A 16902-nucleotide genomic window follows, 5' to 3' on the forward strand; every position below is an offset into this window, starting at 1 on the left:
TTAGCAGCACTGACTGCTCTTCCAGAGGTCCAGAGTTCAAATCCCAGCAACCACATGGTGGCTCACAACCATCTGTACTGAGATCCGATGCCCTCTTCTGGTGCGTCTGAAAGTAGTGGTGGTGTCTTCGTATAAATAAAATAAACAAATCTTTAAATAAAAGCATATGAGGCAGAGAATTCAAAACCACGAGATAAATGTCAGGCTAATCATGGCATCCTAATGGCCCCAGACTGAGAAGAGCACATGTGTTTTACAGATCCTACACAAAATGAAGGGCAGCTTACTACGCTCACAGGCAGGTCAAGGAACGCAGGACCTGACTGGGGCTTTGGGGGTCACATGGTCACTGTGGCAAATGGACAACTTTGTTGCAGCAAAACAAAGGCAGCTGGAGACTCTGTGTGAGCAAACTTGTATCTGCAAATCTAGAGATTAAGTGTAAGCTTAGATTCCTCAAAACCTACTTTAATAAGGTTTTAATAAATGTTTCAGCCTCCCTTCTAGCCCTCCTACCAGAGGTAGGGGGAAAGAAAGGTTACTAGGAAACAGGGAATGTGGGCCTATTTAGAAGTAGTTCTTTGGGGGCTGGAGAGATGGCTCAATGGTTAAGAGCACACACTGCGGGGTTGGGGATTTAGCTCAGTGGTAGAGCGCTTGCCTAGCAAGCGCAAGGCCCTGGGTTCGGTCCCTAGCTCCGAAAAAAGAAAAAAAAAAAGAGCACTTACTACTCTTCCAGAGGTCCTGAGTTCAAATCCCAGCAACCACATGGTGGCTCACAACCATCTGTAATGGGATCTGATGCCCTCTTCTGGTGTGTCTGAAGACAGCTACAGTGGACTCATATACATAAAATAAATAAATCTTAAAAAAAAAAAAGAAGTAGTTCTTTGAGGCAATCCCAATCTTCGCTGTAAGGATATTAGGAGCCCAGTCCAAAACACCAAACACAAATCAGCAACAGTGGCTCGATTCAGAAGAAACCATGAGGCTCTACTGAATTTCACGAGTCCTTGGAAGCAGCAAGAAGCAGCCAGAATACCGTGAGAAGTTCTCTGGCCAGTTTCTCTCTTACGAAGTCACAGTAAGCAAAGGTCAACGAAGACCAGCAAAGCCTTGCAAGGTAGCAGCGAAGACCAGTAAGTGAAGACCACTGTTATTTCTAAGCATTTATAGTCCTTCTAAATGTCATAACCCTCTCAGGTATGTGCTCCAACAAATCATATGCCCTCTCACAAGACAGCTTCCAGAAAAAGCATGTGTCTGTTCTCAGCAAAACATCCTCTCATAAAAGTTTCCAGGATCCAGGGACTAAGCCACTACCCAAAGACTATACATGGACTGACCCTGGGCTCCAACCTCATAGGTAGCAATGAATAGCCTAGTAAGAGCACCAGTGGAAGGGGAAACCCTTGGTCCTGCCAAGACTGAACCCCCAATGAATGTGATTGTTGGGGGGAGGGCGGTAATGGGGGAGGATGGGGAAGGGAACACCCATAGAGAAGGGGAGCGGGAGGGGTTGGGGGATGTTGGCCCGGAAACCAGGAAGGGGAATAACAATCGAAATGTAAATAAAAAATACTCAATAAAGATAGAAAAAAAAGTTTTCAGGAAAACATCACAATGACACAACAGGGTTTCCAAAGAAACCAGAAATCTCTGCTTCAGGTAAGACTTATCCTGTGGGGAGCTGCATTTTGCTAATCCCTACCTAACAGGCTAGGAAAAGAAAATAAAAATTCAGGAATAGCTGATATGAAAATTTCAAACACTCAAGGGGGACCTTGGACACACACACACACACACACACACACACACACACACACACACCCGCCAGGAAGAGAAAATAGAATGTTGGGGGGGGGTGGGAACAGGAGGGGTCATATGGAGATGGTTCTGGGATGACCAGAACTAGAAGGAACGTGGGGGAAATGTGGAAACCTAGTGCAGGAACTTATGAGGATGACTTTAAGGCCCCAGACTCCTAGTTGTGGAGGAAGGCAGAGTCCAAACTGGCCATCTTCTGTAATCCATCAAGGCTTCCAGTGATGGGACTGGGTCATCAACCCAGCCACATAAACCTTCAATTGACAATCTGTCCTGCCTGCAAGATGTATTGGGGCTCAGGGATTGTGGGAGTGACCAACCAATGATTGGTCCATATTGAGGCAAGCACCAGGAGAGGGAGCCTACACCTAACACAGCCAGAGACCCAGGATAGAACCAAACAAGACAGGGGTGGAGGTAGGGCAATGAGATGATTCCTAATGATATCCTAATGATATCCTGCTCTACTCATAGATCAGGGCCTGACCCAATCATCAGAGAGACTTCATCCAGCAACTAAGACAGCTGTTCCCATATGAAACCAACAACTTCTGTCTTCAGTTTGCAGATGTCTACAGAATTCCCTAAATGCCTCCCCAAGCCCCATACACACACTAAAGAAATGACAGTCACCAAGACCAACTGACTAAGCCTGGAACAACCTGACCACACAGGAACCTTCCAGAAGATGGCTCTCTATACAGACCATCAGTCACACTACTTCCTGATAGTCACTGCTCCACACAGGGCTTCTCATCCAGGCCCAAGGTGAGCTATGTCAGGATCTCTGAGCATTCCTCAAACCTGCTGTGTGTAAACGCAGCCAGGACAAAACGCTGGAATGAAAAGGGGTAACCTCAAGGCTCAGACATCTACAGGAGGCATAGGTACAAGGTCATATCTGATGGAAATTTTCTAGGAAGTCCGTGATACACCATCAATTACTTAAGATACAAGAAAACTGGACACTGACTCTGCCCCCTTCCCCTGCCTCTCTCTGCAGGAGGGCAGCTGCCAGACTCAAACTCACAGCAAACTTGGCCTTCCCAGCGCTGGGATCACAAGCCTGCGCTGACGCTGTGAAGCGTTGAAACCAGTAATAGTGTACTGCAGCAGTAGTTCTTCTTCTGAAGGGTCTCCTGTAGCCCAGGCTGGCCTTCAAGCTTACTTTGTAGCCGAGAATGACCCTGGACCTGTGCTTTCATTATTCTCAGTTATGTCTGCATAGCTACATGTGGGTGTGTGCACCTGAGTCCGGGTGCCAGGGGCATCGGACCCCTTGGAGCAGACCCAACATGAGCTAGCTGACACGTGCTGCTGAGACACATCTCCAGTAGTAACCATAGTAATCGATAACAATAAAAATAAAGAGGTATGGTGCAAGCCTGGAATCCCAGCACTAGGAGACTAGGAGGCAGAAGTATGACAGGTTCAAGGGCAACCTTGCCTACATAGTGAGTTTCAGGTCATCCTGGACTACATGAGATCCCATCTCAAAAAACAAAAATCCATCAAAATAACACTAGGACCAGACATGGTAGTGCGCACCTCTAACCCCAACACTCAGGAGATGGAAGCAAGCTGATCTAAGTTCAGAGCCAGCCTGGTTTGTACAGTGAATTCCAGGCCAACTAAGGCTTAGATAGGCTCTGCCTCAAAATAACAATAGGAGAGCTCTGAGGTGCGTGGTCCAAATCTGAGCAGCATTGCCTTCACAAAACCACACTCTCGGCAGCGATGCCATCCTACAAGAACTCAGACAAATGCAGATCAGAGCCTACAGAAGAAGTTCTGACTTCTGACTTCATGAATGCCAGCATTATTGTCCCCGCACACTCTATGAAACATGCATTTTATCTGGGTCCAAAAGCAGCAGCTTTTCTGAGAACCGAAACATGGAATGCATTTAGCAATTCAAGCCTGACTGGATACTAAAAAGTGAAAACAAACAGGACCTTCTCTTTCTGAGGGGGAAAAAAAATAGAACAAATAAACAAATCAAACAAAGAGTCACTTTAGCACAGTTGTTGGATGTGGATCTCTGTCAGGATGTGGATCTTTGTCTCTTTAGGAAGAGACAAAACTGAAGGGACATCAGAGGCGAAAGCGGGAGAGGAAGAACAGAAGGCACTGGCCATGAGAGAAACCCATGTGCGAGAAACCCATGTGTGTGGTTTCCTTGGGGATCTAACCTGTCTCGAGGAGTACTAGCTGACAGTGTGTGCCAGGCCTGCCTACCTAGTCAATTACAAACAATTCCCTGAATTCACCTACAAAGCACCCCAAGCCAGGGATGTGGTATACAGTGGAGTTCAAGGGACAGACTGCAAATAGCTAGACCAGAGACCAAGGTGAAAAACAGCCTGCTGGTGCATGTTCTACTGCACCTTAGTCAGTGGTGGTAGTAATTAATGTCTTAGCCACACATTGACTGCTGTGGTGAAGCACACCATGACCAAAAGCAACACGGGAGGAAAGGGTTTATTTCACTCTCAATTCCATACAACAGTTCATGGTCAAAAGCAGGGAGGGTACAAACCTGGATGGAGGCAGGGCCTGATGTGGAGGCCATGGAGGGATGCTTCTTACTTGTTTGCTCCCCACAGCTTGCTCAGCCTGCTTTGTTATAGAAATCAGGATCACCAGGCCAGAGGTGGCACCACCCATAGTGGACTAGGCTGTCCCTAACCAACTACTAATTAAGAGAATGCCCCACAGGCTTGCCTACAGTTCAATCTTATACAGGCATTTTCTCAAGTGAGGCTCCCTCCTCTCTAATGACTTGAGCTCAAGTCAGTCAATATGAAACACCATCCACTAAAACAAAAGCCCTTGTTGGTTACAGGAAGAAGGGGGAGAAGCATAGGAAGAAGAACGCAACACTCGTTTAAAAATATAAAATTTATTCATAGTCACTTTCACACAGGGTTACTCTCGAGCTAGCATCCTCAAGAGCTCACAGCAGTAATAGATCGCTATCAAATATAGCTCATGCTATTGGACTTGGAGAACGCTCGTTTCCCCTTTAAAAATGTTAAGGCTCAGTTTCCAAAAGGTAGTTATTACCATTTAGTTTTCTGCTGCCAAGGCTGGGGAGTTTGGGGCTAAACGGCTTACAGTGAGGTTGCGGGTAGGGCGGCAGGAGGCAAGCTCCACATAGCTCACTCTCGCATCGTGCAGAGAGTGCCGTTCTTTTTCTTAAAGGTTCCTTCCCTTGGAAAAAGTCATTTTGTTACAAAGACAAACAAAACAAGCAAAAGTAACAATCATAAGGCAAAAGAAATCTTTAGCACACAAACAAGGAAAGCTAACAGTGCTTTTTCCATTGCGTCTGGATGAAATGTGTTGTGGGAACAAACGCCGCTCCTCGCGGTTCTTAAATGAATCTGACCAATCAGCACCACTTCCCGCGGTTCTTAAATGAATCTGACCAATCAGCACCACTTCCCGCGGTTCTTAAATGAACCTGACCAATCAGCACTGCTCCTACACGGTTCATGAAAGAGTCTGACCAATCAGCCACCAGTCCTCCAACACCTGAGGGAAAATAATATCTCCAGTCCTTTCAGATCAGGTGACCACAAATTTGTCCTTTCCCTAAAAATAATCGCCCATTTTTCTTCCCACCTCATGGCAGAATGCGATCGCAATGGGAATGCTCTGTGGTACGTTAATCTCACCGCTTACTATGGGATTGAGGTCAACACCGAGGTGTGGTGGCACATTCCTATGATCCCAGCACTTGGGAAGTGGAGCCAGGTTTGTCCGCTCTTGGCCAGTCTTGGCTACATTGTGAGTTTGAGGCCAACCTGGGCTACATAAATAAGACCCTGTCTTTAAAAAATAATAATAATAATAAAAATAAAAAAGATTAAAGAAAGGGAAATCAAATTGCAGAGTCTGGAGCTGTCATTGAGAATTATCAATTATTAACAAATTCCAAACATACTCTAGAAGCGCTTTTTCTGCATACAAAGATTTCATTCAATCACCAACAACACTGTCATTTTACAAAAGTCCGTTTCTGCTCCGTTTCTGCTCAAGAATCGGCCTTACAATTCATTGAGCCAACACGATAACAAAAATGTCAAAAAGGACCCCTGTAGGTTCAGCCTCTGGCATGAAGACAGAAACAATCATCAAGTAGAAAAAAACTAACAATGAACAAACAAGCAAAACACAAAACAACACAACACAACAACATTATAAGCTTTCACTTCTGAAGGCCGGCTCTGGGGAGCCATGATTGTCCACAGTGCTTGAGTCCAGGGCCAGGCTGGGAGATCCGTTGCCCACGATCATTTTGCTGTAAGTCTTCTGTTGTTCTTCCTTAAAGGTGTCCTTCACCTTTGCTCTCTTCAGGCCCCCGTCCCTGTGGACAGAAAGGTACACATAGGAAGGATACTCTCAGCCAGTGAAGAAACAGGGCCACGTGGTATCAGGACACTTAATACAAGCAGACAGAGCAGCCTCTGGTCTCTGCTCTACAAATGACCACAGGTATGTCCCTTCAAGCAAAGAACACACACTCTCTCTGATGCTTCGGTAAGATGGACAGCAACACACACTTGCATGCCATTCCTCACCTAAGAAGGAAGAATTTTTCAGGTTCCGGGAATCGAACCCGGGTCCTTGGGCTTGCTAAGCAAGTGCTCTAAGGATGAGCTATCCCCCTAGCTTCCATTCTGTTTTCTCTCAGAACTTAGAGCTGCTATATTCAATATCTAAACAGAAACAAGATTATTAAAGCCAGCATGTCCCATAGACTTTTCCCCTCAGGAAAACCAAACATTGGTGTTTCATTGACTTATGGTTGGCTTGCTGAAAAACCCCGTGAAAACTGTGAGTACCCGTACAAGAAATGATGGAAGTGTATCCATGCATGAGTATAAACACAGCTAGTTAAAAATCAGCGACTCAGGGGTTGGGGATTTGGCTCAGTGGTAGAGCGTTTGCCTAGCAACCGCAAAGCCCTGGGTTCGGTCCCCAGCTCCGAAAAAAAGAAAAAAGAAAAAAAAAAATCAGCGACTCAGCCGTTATTCAAGTCTAACCCTGTGGTTAAGAACTTTCTTTTTATTTAAAACATATTTATACTTTTACTTGCCAAAAGAGACTTAAACTAAAATGAACAACAAAATGGTAGCTGCATTTGACCAGAAGCTGGTTCGGTATAACCAACCGGCTTTCCTCCTCTTGGGGCTGTAGCGGAAGTCAGTGCGGTGGAAACCTCTTTTCCTTCCTCCACTTGGAGCTCTGAGTCTTTGAGTTCTCTCCAGGGCTGAGAACTGCACAGCTGTCTGGGTTACCAGAGCGCCCCCCTCATCCTCACCCCCATGTGCCTTTCCTTCTTTGGACAAAAGGAGGTGAACCAGAAGAGCTGGGAGGAGGCTAGGCTATCAGGGGTTGCTCCTCCCCACTAATCTAGATTGCTGGTTCTCAACCTGTGAGTCATGACCCCTTTGACACCCCTCCGTCTCTAAACATACTTACATGATGACTCATAACAGTAGCAAAATTACAGTTGTGAAATAGCAATGAAAATAATTTTGTAGCTGTGGGTCACCACAACATGAGGAACTGTATTAAAGGGTCACAGCAGTGGGAAGGTTGAAAACCACTGTGCTAGATTTTAATTCCTGGGGAGGCGGGGGAGGCACACTGAGAACTTGCTTTCTTTCTGTTGTGACTGTTGAACTTTAGTCCAGTTAGTTAAGTTCTGACAGTGCGGAAAGATCATGGGTTACACAGTGAACTGAATGCCACGGGGACAGAACTCGACCTTCACTCTGACACCACCCGCAGTCAGTGCAATGTTCAGGCTCTTTCGTGGTCAAGCCTAAAGCACAGCTTGCAACTTGAAAATGGACCACAGTCCACAGATGTTGACAGGGATCAGTTATGGGAAGCTTCCAGGAAATAAAATTATCGGCTGTGGCTGGGTCCTCAAAATTGTGCATAAGCCTTTTTTTTCTCCAAATAAGTTGCCTCTAACAATTCTTAGCACTTACAAGAATTTTGACCAGTGAGAAATAAAGGCCCAAACCAAACTGCTACCGTTAACAGCGCCTGTTGTTAAGGCTCCCAGAATCAGTTTTGGACATTTCTTCTTCCTAGCCACCCAGTGAAACAGCCCAGCTACTGTCTCTTACCTCTAAGGGTTAAAGGTTCTATCAAATGCCCCACTTTAGTTACAGTAAATCTTAGTTATTCTCCAAAGGTGTGGCTACCTACGAACCAACTTAACAAGATCAGACAGCAACGAGCCAAGTGTGGTGGTGTACATCTTTAGTCCCAGCTCTCGGGATGCAGAAGCAGGCAGATCTGAATTTGAGGCCAGCCTGATCTACAGATCAAGTTCAGAGCTACACGGAGAAACACTGTCTCCAATATATATATATATATATATATATATATATATATATATATATATATATATATATATTATATATATATGGTAATAATAATAATACCTCCTCCCCCCAAAACGTCACAGCCATTCTCATTCATCTGCAAAGTAATCAGTCTAGATGTGTTCACTCATACTCAGCAGCTGAATGACAGATAGACCAGAAAGGAAGGACGGCTCTGTCCTTCAGAAAAACAGGCCAGGCAGTTCAAAGTAATCTTATTTCTAAAATGGCATATGATCCAGTAAAAAGAGACAGAAAAATTTAAAACATTTATTTTGTTTTCGTGAGACAAGCTCTTGCTCTGTAGCCCAGGCTAGCCTAAAATGGACTATGTACCCTGGGTAGGTCTGAAGCTCATAGGAATTCTCCTCCCCCTGTTTCTCAATACTAGGGTTAGAGGTAAAGATCATTGTTAACAGAGATGCTGAGTGAATCTGACAGTGAGTCTAACCTGAGGTTTCTCCACTGTCTCTCTCCAAATTTGCACTTCTGTCCCTGCATCTGAACCCACAGAGGCAGTCACGTGCTTTTCATAAGAGCTGCAGAGCAACAACATGGCTAGCTGTCAGGTAAGAGGAAGCATTGGAAAAGGAGGTTTTAAAAAGAGGAAAGAGGAAGGCAGCTTTGCCCATGCATGGCCGGGAAGAATCCCTAAAACACCTTTAGCTTCTGGGAAGCCTGGAGTATTTTGATGTTACAGTGTTACAGTATGACATGGAGTGTTGGGATGTTAGTGTTACAGTTTAACTTGGGAGTATTGGGATGTTACAGTGTTACAGTTTAACACTTGCAGAATAGATTGTAGAATAGCCTGCAGCTCAGAGCAAATCAGTCAAGAATTCATAGTTTCAGGGAGTCATCTGGCATCTAACCTACAAACTCTCAGCTACTTTCGTCTCCCATCAATTTCCAAAGTTGAGCTAATTAGCATAATGACTTCTAAAAATGGCCTTTTTGCTCTAAAAGTTAGTGACTTGACAGAAAAAAAGCACATTGTTTGCCAGAAAAGGGCTGGGGTGGTATAAATTAACTGGCTTTAAGACAGGTGAATGGAGGGGCTGGGGATTTAGCTCAGTGGTAGAGCGCTTACCTAGGAAGCGCAAGGCCCTGGGTTCGGTCCCCAGCTCCGAAAAAAAAGAACCAAAAAAAAAAAAGACAGGTGAATGGAGACTGGAGAGATGGCTCAGTGGTTAGGAGCACTGACTGCTCTTCCACAGGTCCAGAGTTCAATTCCCAGCAACCACATGGTGGCTCACAACCATCTGTAATGAGATCTGATGCCCTCTTCTGGCCTGCAGTCACATATGCAGGCAGAATGCTGTACATAAAATAAATAAATCTTTAAAAAAAAAAAAAAAGACAGGTGAATGGGCAAAGTATATATTTAGTGATATGCCCTACTGTTGGATAAAAGAATAGAAAATTCTAGCCAGCTCATCTTTGAAGATGCTTGAGCCCCCAAGCAGAAGATGTTCTTGGTTGATAATGATACAGAAATCAAATCAGAAGACATCACCATACCTCACCATAGAAAGTGTTTTGAGACACCCAAAGAGCTTGCAGGCTCACAGAGACTTCGTTGAACTTGCTGAGCTTGTATGATATCCATGTAAGAACTGACCTCCTCCAACAAGGGGGTATAGTGAACCTCGCTGCTCACTGGTTCGCTCCCAACATTTCTATCCTCACTAATTCATAAGAGGAAGTCAAACTCCCAGTGGGACAATATTTGACAATGAGGACTTTAGTGTTGAAGAGGTCAAAGGGGTCTTGCTCTTGTGGTGAGGATAGTGTCCTTAAAACAAGAGATACTGGGGAGTTTGCTCTCTCCGCACTTGAACAAAGAAAAGGTCATGTGAGTCACTGAGGAAAGCAGGTCTGACACACAGGGAGAAGCCTCACTGAGCACTGGCCATGCAGCATCCTAACCTCAAAGCTCTAGCCTTCAACCTCAGACTAAAGTTTGTGAGGATGCTAGTCTATGGCATTGTCAGCCAGCCCACGCTGACTAATACAAGACACCTACATTAATCTTCCTCAGACTAAAATTTTTAAAATGTGAAAGCTATAGTTACCCATCAATCTTACTTCCTTCCCCTCTTCCATTTTATGTTTCTGATACAGTGAGAGTGAAACACAGCCCGCCCCAAACCTAAACCCAAGCCCCCTCTCTTCCTTCTTCACCCAAGCCCCCTCTCTCCTCTCTTCTGCATTTTACCACACAGTCATCCAGAGCAAATGCTACACTACAGTACCCAGTTTCCTTTGCAGCTCACCACCACCCCATGACTTGAAGCAGAAAACAGATATAGGTTTGAGTGGCTTGTACAATTTCCAGGATATGTGTCTGTGGAGATGGGTGTGTCCTTTTTCCAGTCCCCCGAAGCCAGCCATCTATGCACGCTGGGTGAAGACGGAACCGCCATCTTGGGCCATAAAGTAGGAGCGCATATTGAGTTTGGTATAGGAATAAGCACTAAGCTTAAGCCAGCCTGGACTTCCATACTTAAGTGGGAGAGAAAAGCTTCTCCCTTATTTTAGAGCTAACCAGTATGATTACATTAAATATGTAATTTTTTACCACAGAACACCAGTGCTTCTGAGAGGTCTCTTACCAGGGAAGTTCAGTCAGTCCTCCTTGCACAGCAATAGCGGATTTAACCCTGTTGGCAAACTGAACCGCATCTTCTCCTTCCTGGTTAAATGAAAAAGTTACACATCTTGGGTATGAAGCTTCTAAACACCTTAAAGTGTTTCGTCATCATTTTTATCCATTTTTACAATACTAAATACAATACTAAGAAGCAGCCCCATTCGCTAAGAAAGAAGAAAGGCCTGATGGGAGGAAAGGAGGTGCCCCAGGTTTCAGGCAAGGGCTTTCGTGCTTTCATCTGATTGGATAAATCAAAGACTGAGAATTATCTAAGCAGTACCTCTCTGGTCATGGGAGGCATGTACCACACATCGCAGACAATGGCCCAGCTTGTCATTATCCGAAGCAAATAGCTCACCAGGTTGTATTTACTACTGTTCCAGAAGGCATCGCCGAACTGAGGGTTATACTGAGGAAAAAGGAAAGATGAGACATTCCAGTCATGAATCCCACATTGCTCTCTCTTCCAAATCAGTGTTTTTCAGGAGCTGAGACAAATGGGCCTTGCAGACCCCAAGGGCATTTACTTCACTTGATAGAATTTTTCACAAGAACTAAGTAAGCCAATCCTAACAATGCCTTGTGTTAGTGCCAACAGCTTTGCTAAATAGAGCCCAGAGTGCCACTTGGAGAGCTGTTTACATGACTCAGAAACATGTGACTCCACACTTAACTAAAAAGTCAAAGAAAGAGATCAATCAGATTAGCACTAATTCAACCTCCTCCTCCGAGTCATGCCACCTGTCTGTCCAGCTACCTACCCTCTCTATCTTTCTGTATCTATGCATCTGTCTAGCTATCTCTGTATCTAAGTCTCTACCTACCATCTATGTGTCTACATATCATCTGTGACCTATCTATGCCTATATCTAGCATCTGTCTGTCAACTGTCAATTATCTGTCTAGAGAGATTGAGCACAAAATGTACTGTACACAGAGCCAAAGAAGCTAGATACACAAGTGTTCTTCATTCTTGCAAGTTTGTAACAATACCAAATAAAGTTAACACTCAAATACTCCCTCCCACCCTTAAAAATAAAACCTTTCGTTTTACCTTTATTGCCACTGGATATATGGTTCCTCCAATTTCAAAGCTTCCCTTTTTGAACATCATGACTGAAGTATTGTTGATGCAGGTACCTGGCAGGGTGGTAAGGAAGTGAGTCACTTTCTAAAAACAAATTTTAAAGGGAATTGCTTTAAAGATTGCTACATCTCCTATGTGTGTTTGTGTATTTGGAGGTCAGAGGACAATGTAAAAGAACCATCGTCTTCGTCCACTTTGTGGATCCCAGAACTTGAATTCAGACAAGCTCCCCCACCTACTGCCCCAGGAATTACTTTCCTATAATTTAAAACATCAGCAAAGCTGTAATACTTTACTGCCACTTTGCAAGTCAACCCTTGCTTAAAGAAAAGTGAGCAATTTTAACTGCAAACTCTCATTTTGCCATTAAAAGCTCAGCAACAACTCCATCACAGTAGTTAGTGATGTCAATACATTTCACAGATAACACCTAAAAAGTCATAGCTGGTGCTGTCAATAGGTTCTGTGACTCATCGAGAAAGCAGGAAATGAAAAGACACCCCCCCCCATGAGATAGGGGAGACCGTTCTAGAATGTTCTTCAGACGGCTTGCTGCTGCCTGTTGTAGCTTCTTAGCAGCCCCTTACCTTCAGGGAAGATTAGAATGGGTAACTTTTTCTTATCAGCGATGTGTTCTTTTAACCTGTAAGAAAAAAATAAAGAATAAATGACTGTACCTTGAGAAGCAGTGAAATACAGTTCTTTGCATCCATAAGAAGAAAAGTATGAGATAAAAAGATAGAGATCAAAAGAAAACGGAAGTCATCACATTCCCGTTTTCTCTGAGTGAAGTGATGACATCACCCTGCTTTGTTTGTAACAGGGTCTCATTAGCTCAGGCTGGCCTTGAACTTGCCATGGAGATAAGAATGAGCTCCAACTCCTGACCTTCCTGTTTCAACTTTCCAAATACTGAGACATCAGTACCAAACCCAAGTCTTCTATCTACTCTCTGGACAGCCATGTGCTGAGAGTTCCTTGTATGGGAAAAAAAAAAAGGATTCTGAGCATACTGATTTGTTTGTGTTATGGCCATTAAGTAAGAAAGTCCTGAAATGAATCAGGGTGAACTCCCCTATGAAACAGAACACCATAAGCCAGGTATGGTAATCCCAGCTCCCAGGAGGATGAGATAGGAGGATACCACAAGCCCAGGCTAGCCTGGGCTACACAAGAAGAGAAAGGGTTTTCATGAAGGATGTGTGGCAACCCTGCATGTCTAAAGAGTGAGCAGAACCTCATCAGGGACAGCTTTTCCACAGCTCTGTTCTTGGCGGTCCATCTCTGCAGAGCCCAGAGACTCCATCCCTTCCTTTCCCTAAAGATCTCTGTAGTCTGGATGCAGCCATGAGTTCACAGCTCATCTGTCACCTGTGGCATTCCTGAGGGGCTAGAAGAAAGACTGGGTACCAGCCCTCCATGGAAGACCTGAGACCCTGGTCTCTCCACTCTCTCCTTTGCTCTGTCCCCATGGAACAAATAAATGGGTTGCCTCTGCCACAAACTTTTAGTTTATTTATTGTGTAGTCTTAAGCCTGACTGAGCAGAGGAGCCAAGGGACCACACACTAACTGCACCAAAACCACGAGCCATCATAAGACTTCTCCCTGGTAAGTTGATGTCCTTATGTTTTGTGATGACAACAGAAAGTTCCAGCAGTGGTCATCACTCTGGTGAATGGAGTCAAGTGACAGTGACCATCCAGCAGAAGAAAAAAAAAAACCAACGAAGATTTACTCAGCCAGTAAATTATAAATTATTTAACCCTCAAGGTGGGAATTTTAAACTTTGAAAGTTTGGTGGTCATACCCTACTTAGCTCTTAGCAACACAGAACAGTTGAGCGTTCCAGTCTGGTTTTCTGTAGCCTTACACCCCACAGGCGACAGGATTCTCATATCACTCCTCTCAATAACAGCAAACAAATCCAGCTGCAAACAGCTTTGCATGATTTTGTTCCCATTTTAATAACCCCCACCATCCCTTTGGCAAAAAGACCCAAACCAACCCGCTTTTCTGTTTTTCCAACGAAACCCACTGTTTACCTCTTAGTCACCAGATGCCGGTCCTTTATTTCTGAGCGCTCAAACCAGACATGTGGACAAGCCTTAACCATGGCTCTCTGAATGATCCCCATCAGTCCACCATGAACCTGTCCAACCTAGAAGGATAAAGAGAAACAGAAAAACATTAAAGGCCTGGCGACCAGAGAAAGCTAGGGATCTTTCCAGGGTAAGGGAAGGGGACAATACACTCCTAGTTTCCTCTCAAGGCACAGGCTGGCTGCCTTCTGCTGGTGGATAAGTCCTAAAACTAATCAAAGGATCTGCAAAGCTAGGCAAGAGTCAAGATGTGCTCTTCTGCAGCTCGAGCTCAACTCGCTCGCTCCACTGGCTGTCCTGGAACTCTGAAGAGCAGAGCTCCCTCAACTTCATCAGGATTGTGGGAGTGAAAGTTAGAGCTACATTGAACTATGACTTTAAATGCACCCAAATGACAAGGATTTAGCACTTGACAGCGCACCTGATTCAAGACTTTAGGACAGGCATGCTCACGCCTTGCTTGGGGAAAGAAATGAAGAAGACATTTAACAGCCCTCGACATTACATATTCAAGGTTGGAGAGATGGCTCAGTGGTTAAGAGCACTGACTGCTCTTCCAGAGGTCCTGAGTTCAATTCCCAGCAACCATACAGTGGCTCGTGACTGTCTGTAATGGGATCCAATGCCCTCTTCTGGTGTGTCTCAAGTGTACTCATATACATAAAATAAAGAAATTAATCTTTAGAAAAGATTACATATTCAATTATCCTTCACTTCAATCATTTCTCTTCTTGGAACTCTCCCTGAAAATACAACATCAATAAAATGAAAGTACATTCTCACTGGAGTTGGGGATTTAGCTCAGTGGTTAGAGCGCTTGCCTAGCGAGCGCAAGGCCCTGGGTTCGGTCCCCAGCTCCGAAAAAAAAGAAAAAAAAAAAAAAAAAAGAAAGTACATTCTCAAAAAATTATGAGCTGTGACATTGTTTATTATTGCAAAATATTGAAAACTGCCTAAGTGTCTAAATGGATAAAAACAAATGGATAAACGATAGTGTTGATGATAGTATTGGTGGATATATGCGTGTGTATGCATGTGCACACACAAGTATGTATGTGCACATGTGTGCACATGTATGTGTATCTACGCATGCATGTATACACCTGCATATCTACAACATAATGTTGTGCAGCTGACCAGAGGACAAATCTGACCCCTACCTAGGACAGATAAGGACTACTGACTTCCAGAACACAATGTTAACCGACAAAGACAAAGGAACAGTTGAGTGTGTGTCTTTTAAGCTAGAGGAAGAGTAATGCGTTTGCACTTTTTAGCCTTTCAAGAAGAAATACTTCTTCTAGAAAGAGTACAGCCTTGGGAACCTACAAAGGAAGAGACCAACAATTTGAGGTCGTCAGTTTCAAGTGTATTATAATCAATTGTGTTGGCCAGAGAACAGAAAGATGGGGTGTGGTCTCAGTAACCAAATCATAAGTAACCAGTCATTATGGTGTGAACATGTCCCCAGAAATTCAGTTCCCAGTACAACAGTGTTAGAGAAAGGACCTAATGTGAAGGGTCTGGATGACAACACCTCTGCTCAAATGAGCAAATTAAAGCCACTGTAAAGGGATCTTGCTGAAGCTAGAGAGATGGCTCAGCAGTTAAGAGTACTCACTGCTCTTGCAGAGGACCTAAGGGACAGGACACTGCTATCCAGTCATAGAAAATCCGATGCCTTCTGTTGCTATTTTTACTACTTTTTCCTACCCTTTACCCCTCTCCACCCCACCCCACCCCATTTCACCCCCTATCACTAGGCAGTAGAGAAAGAAGGATGGGGCGGGGGAGGGATGGAGAGAGGGGGAGGGGGAGAGAGAGAGAGAGAGAGAGAGAGAGAGAGAGAGAGATATCTATGAATCTTTCCTCTTGTTTCTCCTTTGAGCAAGATTACCAGCAAACTGCAATCAAGTCACCCACCCCGCCTCTCAAGACCCTTGCACCTTCTGATCATTCACAGAATCGCAAATGTCACACAATCGCAGAAACTATCTGCAGCTGCCAAAACTACACCTCTGCTAGAGCATGAGGCAAATCATAGTCAGCTGCTGCAAAGCTGATCCCCTCGTCTGGGATTAAAATGAAAGCATTATTCTTATAATATTTCTGTGGTTTTTAAAGAAACCCAAAATCCAGAATTCTCACTATTTTTTTCTGGCCTCCTAGGGAGTTGCAAGCACATGACGCACAGACATACATACAGTCAAGACATTCACACGTAAAATATTAATAGATATCTTTACGGGGGGGGGGAGCTCTTGGGAACAGATCCTCCTCTTGCAATTCCAGTCCTTCTGATGTGTAAAGACAAGACAGTCAGATCCTCACTAGAGGTCTTGACATTAGACTCTTCAGCCTGAAGTGGGCCAATAAATTCTGGTCCTTACCAATTACCTCATCTGCAGTACTCAGCATGAGACAGATTGGTTGCCTAGGTGTCTGCTTTCCCTTCTGCATTGAAATCCCAGGCCTGATTTAACTGCAGTGGATGGGAAGTGCATGTCCACATGTGTCAGAGATTGATACAATGTGTCCTGGCCTGCACTAGGGCTACCTAAATACTGAAACTATGTACATAATTGTGGTTTTAAGACACATTGTATATTGTTTTACAGTTTTTGTTTTTCAAGGCATATAACTAGAGATTGATTCCTATCTTATAAAAGGACAAACAACCAATTCCCATCTCTTTTCCTGAAGATGAAAAAAAAAAAAAAGCTCTTGGGTTCAAAACAACTGGATTATACAAATCAGTGATGTGTTAAAATGTACTTGCCTGAAAGTTATGTGTTCTGAAGACTTTATTCCACCTACTTATTTA

The 16902-nt window shown here is 44.2% G+C and overlaps 1 protein-coding gene across 5 annotated transcripts in view; it reads right to left on the reverse strand.

The window, feature by feature from the left end:
* Nucleotides 1-4713: 4713 nt before the first annotated feature.
* Gpat3 (glycerol-3-phosphate acyltransferase 3) overlaps nucleotides 4714-16902 on the reverse strand; it is a 53791-nt gene continuing 41602 nt past the window's right edge. For 4 of the 5 annotated variants that reach the window (XM_008770020.4, XM_039091833.2, XM_008770021.4 and 1 more), the window contains 6 exons: nucleotides 14022-14137; nucleotides 12565-12620; nucleotides 11945-12030; nucleotides 11171-11299; nucleotides 10853-10932; nucleotides 4714-6199 (listed from right to left, as the gene is read on the reverse strand). In XM_008770020.4, coding sequence (XP_008768242.1) covers nucleotides 6031-6199; nucleotides 10853-10932; nucleotides 11171-11299; nucleotides 11945-12030; nucleotides 12565-12620; nucleotides 14022-14137 — 636 coding nt within the window. In that variant the 3' untranslated portion in view covers nucleotides 4714-6030. The remainder of the gene's footprint in view (nucleotides 6200-10852; nucleotides 10933-11170; nucleotides 11300-11944; nucleotides 12031-12564; nucleotides 12621-14021; nucleotides 14138-16902) is intronic. The other variant, NM_001025670.1, reaches the window with a different exon arrangement.

This window comes from Rattus norvegicus, chromosome 14, assembly GCF_036323735.1.
Source record: "Rattus norvegicus strain BN/NHsdMcwi chromosome 14, GRCr8, whole genome shotgun sequence".
Classification (NCBI taxonomy): Eukaryota; Metazoa; Chordata; class Mammalia; order Rodentia; family Muridae; genus Rattus; species Rattus norvegicus.